This window comes from Castor canadensis, chromosome 4 (genome assembly GCF_047511655.1).
Source record: "Castor canadensis chromosome 4, mCasCan1.hap1v2, whole genome shotgun sequence".
Lineage (NCBI taxonomy): Eukaryota > Metazoa > Chordata > Mammalia > Rodentia > Castoridae > Castor > Castor canadensis.
The window spans coordinates 76,048,330-76,066,525 of NC_133389.1; the positions used below are offsets into that span (position 1 = coordinate 76,048,330).

Here is an 18,196-nt window from a genome sequence, read left to right on the forward strand (position 1 = left end):
AGCCTGTCCGGATACTTATTGTGATTTCGTTGAATCTGTTTGTCAATTTGGAGTGACAACAGTATTCTGATCCATGAAAATGTTTGTTTCACTTTTATAGGTCTTTTTTTGGGCGGGTGGGTGGGACTGAGGTTTGAACTCAGGGCTTTATGCTTATAAAGGATGTGCTCTATACTTGAGCCACACCTGCATTCCATTTTGCTCTGACTATTTTAGAGATGGGGTCTTGTGAACTATTTGCTCAGGCTGGCCTCAAATTGTGATCCTTCTAATACCACTTTCCCAAGTAGTTAGGATTACAGGAGTGAGCCACTGGTACCTGGCAGTTTATAGATCTTTAAATTTCTCTCAGCAGTGTTTTCAAGCTTTTAAGTTACAGAGCTTCAACTCTTTTGTCAACTTTGTCTTTAAGTATTTCATAATTTCTGATGTTATTGTAAATGACATTTATTTGCAATACTGGGGTTTGAACTCAGGGCCTCATGCTTGCTCAGCAGGTGCACTACAGCTTGAGCCACTCTGCCAGCTCTGTAAATAACATTTTAAAAGATTCATTTTCTTCTTGTTAGTATATAGAAATCCAGTCAGTTTTTGTGTATTGATTTGGTCCTCCAACTTTCCTCAGTTCACTTCCTAATTTTAGTAATTTCTGCATGATCTGTAGGATTTCTTCACAGATGATATCTGTGAGTAAAGATTGTTTTACTTTTTCTAATCTGGATGCCTTTAATTTCTTTTTCTTCATTAATTGAACTGGCTAGAACCACCAGTACAATGTGTTTGAATGGATGAAACTGAACATCTCCTTTTTTTATTGTTGTTTTTGTGATAGTTTTATTGAGATACAATTCACATGCCATCATCACAATTTTTAGGACATTGCATCACACTAAGAAGATACTTTGTACCTTCTACCCCTCACCCTTCAAACCTCTGGTGTTGACTGGCCCTATACAACCACTGACATACTTTCTTGTTCTATAGTTTTGCCTATTCTGGGCATTTCACATAATATGTAATCATATAATGTATGTCTTTTGTAAACAACTTCTTCTGGATAGTGTAGTGTCAGTTTATCCACATCTGATTTATCAGTAATCTCTTACTTCTTATAGCAGAATAATATTCTATTTTATGGATGTGCCACCTTCATATTAATTCATTCCTAATATGAATAATACTGCTATGAACATTTAAATACCTTTTTTGTGAGGACATATGTTTTTAATTTGGGAGATAGCAGAATTGCTGGATCATATGAGAACTCTATGTTTAACTTTTGAGGAACTGCCAGATTTTTCCAAACTGATCCATTTTTGTAGTTCTATCAGCAGTGTTTGAGGGTTCCAATTTTTCTATATCCTTGTCAATACTTGTTATTTTCTATCTTTGATTATAGCCAGATGTGAAGTAGTATCTCATTTTGGTTTGGGTTCATATTTTACTAGTAACTAATTAGGTTGAGCATCTTGTCATGTGCTTATCGACTATATATATATGTCTGCTTTGAAGACATAGACATCTATCCTTTGTATTCTTAAGAAAAGGGGTGTCTTTTTGTTATTGAATTGTAAAGGTTGTTTTATATCTTCTAGGTATAATTTCCTTATGCAGTATCTGCTTTGCAAAGTTTTTTCATTCTGTGAATTTTTCTTTTACTTTCTTTTTTTTGTGTGTGTGTGTGTTAGTGGACTTTGAACTCAGGACCTCATGCTTTCTAGTCAGTCTTTTACTTTCTTGATAGCTTCCTTTGAAGCACAAAGTCTATTTGATGAGGTCTAATTTATATATCTTGGTGTCATATCTGACAAATTGTTGCTTAGCCTAAGGTCACAGAATTATTTTCATATTTTCTTCTGAGTTTTGTAGCTTTAGCTGTGTAACTAGGTCTTTAATCCATTTTGAGTCACTTTTTGTTTTTGGTGCAAGATAGGGATTCAACCTTATTTTTTTGCTTGTGGCTGTCTTAGCACCATTTGTTGAAGTACTATTCTTTCTTCATTAAATTATTTTGGCACCTTTGTCACTTGCAAGGTTTTTGTTTGTTTGTTTTGATCTTAAGAGGAGAGCATCCAGCTGGGCCCTAGTAGTTTACACCTATAATCTTAGCTACTCAGCAGGCAGAGATCCAGGAAATCACAGTTTGAAGCCAGCCTGGGCAAATAGTTCACAAGAACCTATCTTGAAAAAACCCATCACAAAAATAGGGCTGGTGGAGTGGCTCAAAGTGTAGGCCCTGAGTTCAAACGCCAGTACAGCAAAAATAAAAAAAAAAAAGAGGAAAGCATCCATCCAGTCTTTCATCATTGAAAAAGATGTTGGGTATAAATCTTTCTTAGATGCCCATATCAAGTTGAGGAAGGTTCCTTCTGACTTAGTTTGCTAAAAATTGTTATTTAAAATAGGAATAGATGTCTGATTTTTGTCATATGCATTTTCTCTATTGATACGATTTGTGTGATTTTTCCTTATTTTACTAATGTGATTCACATTGTTTTTTTCAGTGTAAAGCAATCCTCTGTTCCTGGAATAAACTGCCATTGGCCATTATATAGTGTCTTTTTTAGTTATTGTTAAATTCAACTTGCTAAAATTTAGTTTGGAATTTGCACTTAAGATAAGGAATATTCGTATTTGGTTTTGTTTTCTTGTTGTGTCTTTGTTTTGGAGTCACGGAATGAGTTGGGAAGTATTTTTTCTTCAGTATCTTCAGGGATGGTAACATTGGTAGAATAGTATCATCTACTCCACAGAACCCATTCAAGTTTTGCTTATAGTCCTTTTTAGCAAAATAATTTAATCTCTGAACATATTTTTGCATTTAATTATTGTGTTTCTTTGTTATCTTTCAATCTACAACAGTTCCTTAATGTTTCCTTGATGTTCATCATTTTGACAATTTTGAGGTTTACAGGGCAATTCATTCTTGGAATATTCCTCAATTGGGGCTTGTGTAATGCTTCCTCATGATTCAATTCAGGTTGTGTGTTTTAGGTAGGACTATCAGAGGTGATGTGGTATTCTTTCAGTGCTCTCTCTTTGGTAATGTATGATTTTAATTTGCCATTACTAGTAATCTTAACATGGATCATTTGTCTAAGATGGGTTTCTATACAAAAAGGGGTGTTGTCTCTCTGTCTCTTCTCTTTTGGTAGTGGTGCTTGGGGTACAACCCAGGGCCATGCACATGCTAGGCAAGTGCCCTACCACTGAGCTACCTCCCTAGCCCAGGTATTCTTTTTCTTTTCCTGTGCCATTAATGAGTATTTTTGGAAAGGGTATCTGAGCCTTAAGTAACCCATTCCTCACTATATTTTCACCTATTAGTTATAATTAGTTACTGTATTTTCACTTATTGATTTGTTTTTGACTGGACTTACACTGAATTACTACCTTTTTTTTTTTTTTTTTGAGACAGAGTCTCACCATGTTGCTTGGACTAGCCTGGAATTCGCAGTCCTCCTGTATTAGCCTCTCCAGGGCTAGTATTATAGGCATGTACCACCACACCCTGCCTGAATTATTACTATTGATGATTGCAAGATGGTGATCATTCTAATTTTATCACTATTATAATTTCTTAGTGGACATTTTATGTATAAGAAAAAGCTTTCTCTTCCCCCCGTATTGGTTCATTTGTTTATGTCTGTATGGCCTTGTTGGTTTCCTTTTTTACTCACTGGACTGTCATTCATCATTATTTTGATGCTTGAATTAGCTCATATTTGGCTAGTGGAAGCCCCTTCTAGCTGTTCTTGTGTCTTTTTGACACACTCTTGTGAGTCTCTGTGTACTTTCTTTTTGACTCAGTAAGATGTTCCTGGCTCATTTTGTAGTTAGCTGCTTCGTACCTGGAAATCATCCCTATTGCAGGTACACCGTGGTTTCTCTTAGTAGTAGGTATTAGTGTTTAGAAACTACTGTCTGGCATGAGGTAGACAAAAGTATACCTGCTGTGAGTAGGGTGTTACTACTCCCAGGTTCTCTCAGTGGACAAAGCTATAAAATGTGTATAAATCTAAACTCACATACATCTGCATCTGTTTCTTTATCTGTACATACTAAGAACCATGATTTCATAACGATGCCTCTAGTCCCAGTCCAGTGCCACAGGGTTCATTCCATTCTTGCTTTATTCCTTTTTGTATTTGCGAGAGTCCAGACACATTAATTGGGACATCTGTTGGGGGAAGGGACTAGCAGCAACACACCATGGTGCTGTATTTTTTTCTTAGCACTACTTTATGTGCATTTTTCATATTCATAATTTCATATGTTGTGCTTCCATTCAGTTCTATGTATTTTAATTCAAAAGTTTCTTTTTTTGTGGTACTGGGTTTTGAACCCAGGGCCCCTGTATTATGTAGAAGATACTGTTTAATTTCTAAATGTTTATAGAGAGTTTCCTGTTACTTGTTTCTAGGTTGTTTCTGTTATAGTCAGAGAACATATGTTATGTGATTTCAATTCATTTAAATGTATTGACATTTATTTTAAGTCCCAGGTCTGTCTTGGTGAATGTTGTTCTATGAGTATTGAAGAAGAGTGTGTATTGGATAGACTGTCTTATGTGTGTGTGTGTAAATTAGCTTGCTGCTGTTAGTCACATGTTTCTTTTTTTTTTCTTCTTCTTTTTTTTTTTTTGCAGTACTGGGGTTTGAACACAAGGCCTACACTGAGCCACTCCACAACCCTTTTTTGTGATGGTTTTTTTTTTTGAGATAGGGTCTTGTGAAGTGTTTGCCTGGGCTGGCTTCAAACCACAATCCTCCTGATCTCTGCCTCCTGAGTAGCTAGGATTGCAGGCGTGAGCCTGGCTTGATTTCTTCTTCTGTAATCTCAAATTTAGTGTTGAATCTACCCAAAAAATACATCTTATACTTGGATATTGTGCTTTTCAGTTCTAGAATTTACTTTAGTTGTTTTTCTGTTTCTCCATTGAGGTTCCCTATTTGTGATATCATCTTCATCAGATTTTCCTTTAATTCTTTTAAATATATTTATGATAGTTGCTTTGAAATCTTTGTTAATCTAATATCTGAGCCTATTCAGAGTTAAGTTTCTGATAACTGCTTTATCTTGGGTATGGGTTATATACTTTTTCTTTATATGCCTCATAATTTTTAAACTTAACTAATGTTTTAGAACTAGACAGATTATATAGCAACTCTAGAGTCTTGATTTCTTTTCCTGGATTTTTTTTTTTAAACTAATTTCTTCTTGATCTGCAGAATATGTTATTTTCCATGCTTGTTTGGCTGCTGCTGTGTTTGCTTAGTTATTTTGGTTGGTTGTTTTTCCACTTTTTTTTTTAAACCAGGCTTCCTATGGGTTGTCCCTGTGACTTCAGTCAGTGACTGAAGTAGTTCTCAAATACCTAAAGCTTGTAAGGCTTCAACCATGGATGGGTATGAATTGGAGAATGCAAATTTAAGGCAATTTCCAAGCATGTCTCAATTTTTACTTTGTACCTGCCCCTCTTAGCTCTTCTTACACATGCCCACAGTTTTCCTGCCAGCCAAGGATTTTCCTGCCAGTTTTTCTACCTCATTTACAGCTCTTTCATTTCCTGGGTTCTTCCTACTAAATTCCTAGCTGGTCTGTTGCCCTCACTACTCCTAGTGAAATTATTTGTTTTTTATCAAGTTTGTTTTTTTTTTCTTCGTTGACAGTGTTATTCATTGTGGGTTTTCATCTTTTCCCATTCAGGATACTACATTACATTTAGTTTCATGTCCTGGATTGCGACAGTTTCTCAGACTTCTTGTTGTTATAGATCGTTTTGAGGAATATTGATCAGCTATTTCATGACTGTATCATATTCCATTTTGACAGTGGTTTTCTCATGGTGCTTAGGTTGAGTTTTGGGAGAAGGGGGGGAATTGAGAGAGAGAGAGAGTGCGCGCGAGCAAGAGTGAGCGAAAGTGCGAGCAGGAGAAAAAGCCCTAAGAACTAACCAGGCCTGGTGGTGCACACCTATTATCCCAGCACTAGGGAGGCAGAGGCAGGAGGATCACAAGTTCAAGGCCAGCCTGAACTACATAGTGAGTTGAGGCCAGCCTCAGCCACATGGTGAGACCCTGTCTCAAACACAAAGTGTCCTAAAAATTGAGGCAACATAGTGGTTATTCCTAGAAATGGTACTGCTCAGGTGATGAAAGGAACATTTTCATATTTGATGTCATAGTATTTTAATTTCTTCTCTGCTGACCCTTTTATGTTACTTGACATTTTAAAATGATGTTGCAACTAAAAAGAAATTAAAGCCAGGTGTGTTGGCACATATCTGTAATCTCAGCATTTGGAGAGACTGAGGCAGGAGGATTACAGTTTTGAGGCTACCCTGGGCTATGTAGTTTGACTTTGTCTCAAAAAATGAGAGGAGGAAGAGAGGAGGAAGGAAGAATGGAGGAAAGGAGGGAGAGAAGGAAAAGAAAAAAGAAAAAAAAGAGCTTAAAGCTGTGGTAATGTTGAATTAGTTTGTTACCCTCCAGTTGAGTTACTATAATAGATAGGTCAGTGGTTTCCAGGTGGTAGCATTAAAAGAGAAGAGACTTTTTGTAAACATTTAGATTAGTTGATAATGTTTGAAAATGGGAAACTCTAACATTAAAAAGTAGATTTTGAGCTTTTTGAAAAATCTTATCTGATAATACTGAACCTGAAATTGTAGGTAGCTGTTGTGACTGGAGCTGAGGCTGTCGATCCTCTTGCTGGGCAAATAGTCCACTTCAGTTATTTCTTTCCTCTCTCCCACCCTTATGTCCTTCCTTCATGCTCCCCACCCCACCCCCCATCTTCGTCCATTTAATTTTAAAGAAATTTATTTCTGCATGTTAGGAAGTCCAAGGTTGAGGAGCTAAATATTAATGACTGAATCATATTTCATTGTATAGATACGCCACATGTTGTTTAATTGTCAACTGATAGACATTTGGGTTTCCACTTCCTTGGCTTTTAAAGTTAATGCTGCATTGAATACTAATTTGAAGGTTTTTTTATGTTTTTAGGTCTTTTGGGTATATGTGTAGTAGGGGAAATAGTGATTCCTATGGTTCCTCTTTTTCCACATCTACACCACTACTTACTGTCTTTTTGATTATATCCATCCTACTGGGTGTGAAATAATGCATCACTGGTTTTGATTTACATTTCATTGATGACAGATATATGGAGAATCTTCTCAAGTGCTAAACTTGGCCACTTGTGAATCTCTTTTGGTGAAATTTCAGTTGAAATCCTTTGCCTATCTTATGATTGGATTGTCTCATTATTATTTAGTTATAATTACATATTCTGGATACTGGATCCTTATCAGATGCATAATTTGTAAATATTTTCTCCCATTCCGTGAGTTGCCTTTTATACTATCTGGATAATGTCCTTTGACGAACAAAAATTTTAATTTTGATGAAGTCTGTTTTATTTTTTTTTTTTTGTTGCCTAATCTGAGGTCAACAAGATAAACACATTGGTTCCCTTGTGAGACCTTTATTAAATTAGCTCTTACATTTAGGACTTTGATATAATTTGACTTAGTCTTTGTGTATTGTGAATCATGTGAAAAATGGGTCCAACTTCATGCTTTGGCATGTGAATATCCAGTCATAAAGCACCATTTGTTAGAGACTATTCCTCATTGAATTGTCTTGGTACATTTTTCAAAAATCAGTTGAGCATACATATTCAGGATTATTTCTGGACTACTGAGTTCTATTCCATTGATGTCTTTCCTGTGCCATTTTGACACCATTTTGATATATAGTTTTGTAATAAGCTGTGAAGCTAGGAAGTATGAGCCCTCCAACTTTTCTTTATCCATATCGTTTTGGCTACTCAGGGCCTATTGTAGTTCCCTAGGAATTTGAGGACCAACTTTTTCAGTTCTCCAAAAAGAGACCGTTGGAATTTTGATAAGAGATCACATTTAATCTACAGATCACTTTGGGAGTATGGCTGTCTTAAAAATGTTTTCCCATTCATAAACATGGGATATCTTTCTGTATTTTTAAGTCTACTTTAATTCAACAGTATTTTGTAGTTTTCACATGCAAGTTTTTCATTTATTTTAGTCTATTTCTAAGTACTTACTCTCTTTAGTGCTATTGTAACTGGAATTGATTTCTTAATTCAATTTCCACATTGCTCATTGTTAATATATGGAAATACAACTGATTAAAAATGAATATAAAACAAGTAAGTATGATGTTAATTTTAGATGTTTCATAGATGCCATTCTGTTAACTTGAGGATCTTCCCTTCTGTTTATTATCTTTTGAATATTAAAGTGAGTTGAATTTTGGGACATGTATTTTTGGTTTCTATTGAGATGATTATATGGTTTTTGTTCTTTGTTCTATTAATGTGTTTTATTATATTGATTTTTTTACATTGATTGAATTTTATATAGAATTTTCTTTGCTTTTGTTGAATATATCTCACATGTTCGTGGTGTTTAATCTCATTTCTTTTTACATCTGTTTTTATAAAGGATATTGATCTACAGTTTTTTTTCCCTTGTGATGTCTTTGTCTAGTTTTTATATCACAATAACACTGGATTCAGAATGAATTGAGAAGTGTTTCTTTTATATTTCTGTAACAATTTTGTTAATTCTTTAACTTTTTGAAGATCTCTGATCCAGAGCTTAAGGTTTTTCATTTCTAATTAAATCTGCTTTTTTTCTTTTTTTTTTTTTTTTCAGGTCTGTTAGTTTCTTAGTGTAGTTATTTGTGTCTTCTCTTCTTCTTGTTTATTTATTTTTGGTGGTACTGGAGTTTGAACTTAGGGTCTCATACTTGTCGAGCAGGTGCTCTACCACTTGAGCCATACCTCCAGCTCTGTCTTCTTTTCTTAAGTTTTGTTAATCTTTTCCAAGAGCAGTTTTTGTTTCATTGATGTTTTTTTGTTTGTTTTTTGTGGTAATTCTATTTTCTAATCAGTTTCTTTCCATTTAATTCTGTATTGTTTCTTTAGTTTGCTTTGGGCTTAAGTTCTTTTTCTACTGTATTAAGATGGAAATTGATTCTGGGATTTTTTTTCTTTTCCTTGACAGTACTAGGTTTGAACTCGGGGCTTCATGCTTGCTAGGCAAGTGCTACACTACTTGAGCCATACTAACCCCAGTCTGTTTTACTTTAATTTTTAAGCTTTTGCTCTGGCTGACTTCAGACCATGATCTTCCTACCTACATCTCCCAAGTAGCTAGAATTATAGGTGTGTACCACCATGCACAGCCCTCTTATCCTCCTTTGATCCCTCCCTCTCTCCCCTTCTTGGTGATATAGGAGTTTGAACTCAGGGCTTTCTGCTTTCTAGGCAGGTGCTCTACCACTTCAGTCACTCCTCCAGCCTCTTTCATGTGTGTGTGTGTGTGTGTTTAATATAGACATTTATAGTTACAGATTTCATCTCTACTTTGGATGAATCCATTAAATTTTGGTTTTGTTTATCTCTGACTTCCCTCATGACTTCTTTTTGACATACCCATTCTTTTTGAATATGAGGTTTAATTTGTATGTATTTGTGAATTTTCCAATTTCATTGTACTCTTGGGAGGGGAAACACACATTGGGTGATTTTTGGTGTATTTATTGAGACTTGTTTTCTTGCCTAGTATATGGTCTGTTCTGGAAAATGTTTTGCATGTATTTGAAAATAATATGTATTCTGTTCAGAGGTTGGATGCTTTTATATGTCTATTAAGTGTAGTCGTAGGGCTGGAGGCATGATTCAAGTGGTAGAGTGACTGCCTAGTGAAAGTGAGGCCCTGAGTTCAACCCCAGTACCACCCCCCCCCCTTAAAAAAAGTAGCTTTACTTTTATTTATTTATTCATTTTTGAAACATTCTCACTGTGTAGCCCAGGCTAGCCTTGAACTTACTATGTAGCCTACTCACACCTTGAACTTGCATTCTTCTTGCCTTAGCTTCCTGGGTGCAGGGATTATAGGCATATACAACTATACCCAGCTCAAATCCAGTAGTTTTGTAGTGTTGTCCAGATCTTCAGTTTCTTCACTTTTTCTGTCCTGTCTGTTATTAAAAATGGTACATTGAAGTCTAACTCTTATATTTGTATTACTGGATTTTTTCTTAAGTCTTCTCAGTTTTTGCTTCATGTGTTTTAAGACTATTGTTTAGGAGCATAAATGTATATAAATTCTGTATCTTGTTGGTGTGTGTGCCGTTTTTTATTATAAAATTCCCATTGTCAATAAATAACAAATGTTTTATTATAACCTATTTAGTCTGATAATTAATATAGTCATTCTAGCTCTCTTTCAGCAACCATTTGCATAGTATATCTTTTTCCATCCTTTTACTTACATCCTATTTTGTATTTGCATCTACAATCTGTCAGTTATAGACAACAGATAGATGGTTGTTTTAAAAAATTTATTGTGCTAATCTCTGCCCTTTTCAGGGGAGGCGGTACTGGGGTTTGAACTCAGGGCCTTGCACTTGTTTGGTAGGTGTCACTTGAGCCATGGACCCATCCCTTTTTGCTTGTATTTATGCCCCAGTCATCCTGGACCATGGTCCTCCTATTTACACTTCCTGAATAGTTGGGATGACTGACGTGCACCATCATGCCCAATTTTTATTGGTTGAGATGGGGGGAATCTCATGAAATTTTTCCCTGGGTTGCCTTGAACTACAGTCTTTCCAGTTTCTACTTCCTGAGTAGCTAGGATTACAGGCTTGTACAGGCTTAATCTTTGCCTTTTTGTTATTCTGTTTATATTTAATGCAATTGCCCATAAATTCGTTTATATCTGCCATTTTCTATGTGTTCTACATGCATTGTGTCTTCTTGTTCTTGTATTTTGCCATTACTGCCTTTTGTATTAAATAAACATTTTCTGGTGTACTATTTTAATTCTTATTATTTTGCTATTTTTTACTTGTGGTTGACCTTGGGATTACAGTTAACATCTTTAAAACTCATCGACAATGTAGTTTGGGTAACACCAATGTAATTCTGGTAGTATACAAACACTTTTCTTTTATATAGTTGTCTTTCCTGTTTCTTTTGTGTAATTATTGTTATACAAGTTTTATCATTATATACTACATGTCCAGCATACAGTCCTTCATGCAATTTTCTTTAAACCAATGTATTAATTTGCTATTGCTATTTACGTAGAAAAGAATTAATGTTACAGGCCAGGCTACTTATCCTTAAAAAGGACTGCTTTCAAAGTTAGCCTTTGGCTGGCACTTGTGCACTTAGATTTTACCTTCCTGACTGTTAACTGTGGTAATGGCTCATTGTATCTAAGCTACTTGTAGAAACACTGTGATTTAGGCTGAACACCTGCTTTTCTTCTGGGAGTCTGAAATTTTGGTGTGTTAGGGAAAGGTGTTACATACCAGTTTCCAATATAAAGTAAAAACATGTAAAATGTTTATGATGTAGTATCTGTCATTCATGTTACTTACACTAATTTTCTTTTTTATGGCTGCCTCTTAACGGTTCTTTTTATTTGTTTTGTCTTTCTATCTTCTAAGGCAATAAAGAATGCTGATGGGAGAACCATTATCCTAATTACCAAGTTGTAGAGCTCATTGCCATGATGGGTGAGTTCAAACCAAAAACATTTTCCAGTTATCATTAAAGAATAGGATGAGAAAGAAAAAAATTATCTCTATGTGTTATGATAAACTTTTTTTATATGGATAATTTATGGTATAGCAGATTTATGTATTGTTTAGATATATTTGCTAAATAAATTTTCAATTAAAGCACTTTTATGTAAATTATTACAGTTTCAGAATGACCATTTTCTGCAGAACACAGGGACATTCAAAATAAATTGTTTAGATGTACTGTGATTGGTTTAGAGTCTAACGACCAGAGCAAAATAAATCATAATGTTTTACAGCTAAGTAGAGCAACAAATCACTGATGCTCAGGGATATGTTTAACAACTCTTAATGAAAATCCTGTGATATAATATGTTTAATTTAAAGGGAGATTGACATATAGGAATGGATTATGGGTATTCAATTTATAGATCTGTTTGCTTTCCTCTTTACCACCCCCACCTTTTCTCCTTAGTGTTAGGGTTCTATCCTGTGGAAGGGATTAGACAGGGAGACACTAGGAAAAAATGGAGCCTATGGACCTGCCCTATCCTGAATAGGGAAAAGTGGACTGAGATGTTAGATGCTGAGTTTGCTTTGGTTTTTTTTTTTTTTTGGTACTGGGGCTTGAATTTAAGGCCTATCCCTTGAGCCCCTCCACCAGCTTTTTTTTTTCATTTTTCTTTTATTATTCATATGTGCATACAAGGCTTGGTTCATTTCTCCCCCCTGCCCCCACCCCCTCCCTTACCACCCGCTCCGCCCCCTCCCGCTGCCCCCCCTCAATACCCAGCAGAAACTATTTTGCCCTTATCTCTAATTTTGTTGTAGAGAGAGTATAAGCAATAATAGGAAGGAACAAGGGGTTTTGCTGGTTGAGATAAGGATAGCTATACAGGGCATTGACTCATATTGATTTCCTGTGCGTGGGTGTTACCTTCTTGGTTAGTTCTTTTTGATCTAACCTTTTCTCTAGTACCTGTTCCCCTTTTCCTATTGGCCTCAATTGCTTTAAGGTATCTGCTTTAGTTTCTCTGCGTTAAGGGCAACAAATGCTAGCTAGTTTTTTAGGTGTCTTACCTATCCTCACCCCTCCCTTGTGTGCTCTTGCTTTTATCATGTGCTCATAGTCCAATCCCCTTGTTGTGTTTGGCCTTGATCTAATGTCCACATATGAGAGAGAACATACGATTTTTGGTCTTTTGGGCCAGGCTAACCTCACTCAGAATGATGTTCTCCAATTCCATCCATTTACCAGCGAATGATAACATTTCGTTCTTCTTCATGGCTGCATAAAATTCCATTGTGTATAGATACCACATTTTCTTAATCCATTTGTCAGTGCTGGGGCATCTTGGCTGTTTCCATAACTTGGCTATTGTGAATAGTGCCGCAATAAACATGGATGTGCAGTCCACCAGGCTTTTTTTGTTGTTGTTGTTAAATGAAGGTTCTTTTCAAGATAGAGTCTCACGAACTTATTTGCTGGGGCTGACTTCGATCCAGTCCTCCTGATCTCTGCCTCCTGAGTAGCTAGGATTACAGGCGTGAGCTACCAGTGCCCGGCTGATGCTAAGTTTTTAAACTTAGATTGTTCCCAGTATTCTCACTCTGACATTTACTTGCCCATGTTTGTCTTTATCACATTTTTTTCTACCACTTGTATGTGTGAAAGAGTACTGAATTGCCACGTTGTTTTTAATGATTTCTCTTAAGGATATAGTTCCTTTTAATTTCTACTGTTCCAGTAGTACAGTTACTGCTCACCAAAATGGCTATGTTTTAAAATGTACATTGTAAAGTCTTGCTTTTTTTATTTGCTAATTGTTAAATCATTAGTAGAATTGATTAGCCAGTGAAGATCAGTTGTCTCTAAAGTCTTACAGGTAGATTATAGTTGTCATTACTGAGAGACCCATGCTTATAGTTTTAAAATGAAATCTTTCACACATGTGGAAAAACCCAAACGTTCATGATCCTTTCAGCTTTCCAGACCCAGTACTTTTTCTGTGTAATTAATTTTTCTTAGATTGTTACCTTTTAAATTTTTACTGACCATTGTTGCTAAGTTTTTTGTTACCTGTTTGTAGTTTTGTCAAATCTTATGGTGAAGAAGTTTAAGAGATGGGCTGGCAGAGTGGCTCAAGTTGTAGAGCACTGGCCTCGAAAACGTGAGGTCCTGAGTTCAAACCCCAGTACCCCTAAAAACAAGCAGAAAAAACAACAACAACAAAAAAGTTTAAGAGAACCATTCCAAATATCAGTAGACCAGTAAAAGAGGGAGCTTTTACGTACTCTAAGTATTGATGACAGAAAAAAAACTCTAAATGAAGTCTGTACTTTGAATATAAATGCTAATTGGTGATGGTATTTATAAAAGTCATTCATTTTTTCCTCATTTGTTTTTTTAAGATTTTAGATGTCTTATTGATGTTTTGGTTAGGAGTCATAGAAAAGAATTTGTTATAATAGGGCTGTTTGACTCTTATTCTAGGATGTTAAATCATTACAAAATCAGAATGACTTTATCTCATCTTTGTCTCATATGTGAACCCCTAGACTAATAACCCCTTAGAGCTTCAGTCTAATGCAATTTAATTGTTATTTGTCTTCACAGTATTTTTTGTCTTCAATTTTTAAATAACACATTATATTTCATGGAAAATATAAGCATTAAAATGTTACAGAGACATTTTTGCATTAATACATTTCACATTACAAGTCCATTATAAATTTTGTCTGGTTTTTACAATAATTTTATGTTGAAATTACAATTCTGTGTATGTGTTCTTTAAAAAATATCTAGATGATCAGCAAGCTTTAAACTCAATCATGCAAGATTTGGCTGTCCTTCATAAGGCCAGTCGACCAGCATTATCCTTACAGGAAACCAGAAAAGCCAAGTCTTCGTCACCAAAAAAACAGGTATTTGTTTAAGTATATTTTGTTGCTCTGTGAATTATTTTCCTTTAATAACATGATCTTATAGAGGATTTGTTTAATGTATTTAGCTTTTACACTTTTGTATCAAATATTCTGTATTATACATTTTCCCATAAGAGTGTGCATTTAAAAAAGTTAGAATTTCATTTAATGTGGTAACTGCTTACCAAAGCTGATATCTCATCTGTTCAAGTACTTAAAAAGAAGCAATTAGCTTTTTTTTTTTCCTTAAAATAAACTATTCTGGATATTTGCAAATGAGGCTAATTTTGATTCTTGTAAATGAAATTAGTTTGGGATACCCAAAATGAAAAGTAGATATATATTAGTCTTCCCTTATCCGTGGTTTTACTTTCCAGAGTTTCCGTTATCTGTGGTCAACTGAAGTCTGAAAATAACAGATAGAAAATTCCAGAAGTAAACAATTTATAAGTTTTACATTTTGTGCCTTTCTGAGTAGGTGATGAAATTTTACATTGTTCTTCTCTGTCCTGCCTAGCTCATAAATTATATCCCTTTGTCCATTATATCCACATTGTATATGCTACCCATCCAGAAGTCACTTAATAGCTATTTTAGTCATGAGATTGACTTTGTTATGGTACTGTAGTGCTTATGTTCAAGTAATCCACATTTTACTTAATAATGGCTCTATTGCACAAGAGCAGTGATGCTGGCAATTCAGATATGCACAAGAGAGCTTTAAAATGCTTCCTTTAAGAGAAGAGGTGAAAGTTCTCAAGGACATACAAAAAATATCATCTTCATCTTAGAACGTTTATTCTGTAGACAAGGGGGGACCCTGGTATGATAATCTATATTTCCTTATAGCAGGATCAGCAAATGTCTCTTACCTATGATGCCTTCACTAATAGACCTTGTACTCTTTCGCATTGAGCCCAGATGCAAGAACATAATTTTCAACCCTGCTTTTTGTCAGTCACTCAATTGATTGGAGCTGGCATTGAAAATAAAATCTCCCTTCCCTTCTGCTGTATAGTAAATTAGTGGCTAAGAAAAAGAGATGATTTAGAAATTCTAGAAAATTTTATCTGATCTCTGAACGACTTTGTCATTTCATTACAGAATGATGTCCGAGTGAAATTTGAACATAGAGGAGAAAAAAGGTAAGCAAGGAAATAATACATATTAATTAAGTTATTTAATAAAATACATTACATACCAATATCAATATACTACATATTAATTAAGTTATTTAATAAAATGTATATTCCAGTTGAACTATTGAAGATTCTTTCCAGATTTGAATGTAGTTTCATGACAGATAAATTGAGAATGGAGTAGTCCTTGGTATAATGTGTGGCATGTGTTCAGATTTAAAATAAATAGAATCTGTCAAAATTCAGGCTAATAAGGCTAGTGGGCTGGCTCAAGTCGTAGAGCCACCAGTAAGCACAAGGCCCTGACTTCAAACCTTATTACTGCCAAAAAAAATTCAGGATGATCATTAGAAACGATTAGTGTTTCTCCTATATTTTCCAATATTAGGAAATAAATAAGGCCACAGTATAATGCACCCTTTAAATTTTGCCATTTACTTTTGTTTTTTACTCAGTAGAAATTAAATATATTTATTATAATTGTGTTATTCCTTCAGATGCTATGATGATTTCTGTATGCAGACTTAATGTTTATAATTTTGGTTATTCTCAAAAACCTCAAGGCTATGACATGTACTTCATTAGTAATGTTGAGGAAGGTGAGTTGGAATGGTGGCTGTAAATTACTGAGCAGAGCCTTCCTTATACTTGCTCTCTATAACTTGGTACAGAAGTGGTGGTGAGAGCTGACAAACAAAATTGCTGACAAGACCTAATAAGAGTTAGAAAAGATGAAATTTCATTCCTGTAGTGTCCCATTATACTTATGTAATAAAAAGTCTATTAGTCCTAAGGACTTTAAAATGACTCACAAGGCCTATTTTTTTTGGCCGGTATTGGGGTTTGAACTCAGGACCTCATGCTTGCTACGCAGGCGTTCTACCACTTAAGCCACTCTACCAGCCCACAAGTCATATAACTTGAAGGTGTAAATAAATTTCGCCAGAAATATTGGGAAAAAATGGAATAAACTAGATATAACAGAATTGTCCAGTTTATTTCCTTATTTGAGATTATAGATATTTCCCCAATGTTTTCATTCACTAGTCCTGTGTATTGAGTACTTACTACATGCTAAGTCCTAAGGCATATAAGTGAGCAAAGCAGATATGGGTTCGCCCCCATGGAGGTTACAGTCGACATGGTGCTCTCCAAATTTTAGTGCATGTTCTTTGGGACAGTGTAGGCCAGTCCTTTGGGAAATAGGGGGAAAAATACTATAATTTTGTTTCATTTTGATATTTTAATCCTTGTAAAATATTTTAGAGATTTTTTTACACAATATATGCACTAAAACATGTTAAGTTGGTAAGGATATAGAAATGAGAATTTGAAAAGTTATCCCAAAGGACAACTTTATTCCTTTCAACAGTTTCATTACATTCTATTGTGCATATGTCACATAGATAAATTTAATCACTTTCCTCAGTACATGTTTTACCTTAGACAGTTTCAGTGCAAATTAAAAACTGCAGGAAGTTTTGACAATTTCCTTTTTAAATTTTTAATTAGGATAGAACAGAATTTTGTGCTGAAAATTTGGGCACTTGACCAAAAATGAACGCTACACAACTTTTTACTAATTTTGCCTCTAACGAGATAAATGTTGTTAGTAGACTGTTTATGCCTAAAAAAATAAAGTATTTAAAAATTCTGTTTATGTAGAATTCTTCAGTTCCCCAGACCCCTTAAACTAGAAGATCTGAGGTCTAAGGCTAAAATTGCCTTTGGACAGTCTATGGATCTCCATTATACCAACAATGAGGTAAACATGCACAGTTTAATTTTTAGTGGTCTTTAGTTTGGAAAGTTAGTGTGTTCATGTAGGAGTGTTGTGTTTTTATTTAGTGACTTTAAGAACATGCTGTCTTAGGGGAATAAAATATCACAGGTAAATTTATAAACTTTATTTGATTAAAATGGATTTTTTTCCATTGTGGAAAATAATGGAAGATGCTACTATGCAAATAATTGAGTAAGAATCTATACTAGGAAGAAATATATGTGTTACTTGGAAGTTTGCTTTTATATGTGTTAATTTTACTCTGTGTACTTTATGGATGAACTTTCTTTTCCTGCCAGACTATACTTGGTATGGTCCATAGGACTTTGGTAGTCAGTTTAATTAAAGGCAGAACGATTATTAGTGTTGGATAGGATACAATTAGATCTATAAGCTTATTTTTGGGAGTCAGTACACTGAGGAGCACTGTGTTCTTGGTATATCTGTGTATATCCGTTTGTAATCTGTAAAATTAGTAATGCATTCTGAGGATTTTTGCAGTTCTTGAGATCTTAACATTTGTAAGACAATTTAATTGGTTGGGTGTTTTATCTTCTCAATGCTGTGGCTTATGAATTATGGCTCCTCCTGGGGTAGGCTTCATAGACTTGTAGAAACAGAATTAATAAATGAGATGTTTAAATATATGAAGTTCTTTGAAGAAATAAAGTATTGTGATAATGAATAAAAGCAAGTGCACTAAGTGTCCTATTTGTGGTATTAAGGAAGAACTAGCTGAAACTCATAATGAGACTTTCATA

At 34.8% G+C, this 18,196-nt stretch overlaps 1 protein-coding gene across 7 annotated transcripts in view; it reads left to right on the plus strand.

Moving 5' to 3' along the window:
* Map3k2 (mitogen-activated protein kinase kinase kinase 2) overlaps positions 1 to 18,196 on the plus strand; it is a 63,599-nt gene that overhangs the window by 15,023 nt on the left and 30,380 nt on the right. For 5 of the 7 annotated variants that reach the window (XM_020183665.2, XM_020183667.2, XM_020183669.2 and 2 more), the window contains 4 exons: positions 11,514 to 11,582; positions 14,395 to 14,513; positions 15,618 to 15,658; positions 17,318 to 17,417. In XM_020183665.2, the coding sequence (XP_020039254.1) occupies positions 11,576 to 11,582; positions 14,395 to 14,513; positions 15,618 to 15,658; positions 17,318 to 17,417 (267 nt within the window). In that variant the 5' untranslated portion in view covers positions 11,514 to 11,575. Of the gene's footprint in view, positions 1 to 11,513; positions 11,583 to 14,394; positions 14,514 to 15,617; positions 15,659 to 17,317; positions 17,418 to 18,196 lie in introns of those variants that run through there. The other 2 variants (XM_074070479.1, XM_020183674.2) reach the window with 2 other exon arrangements.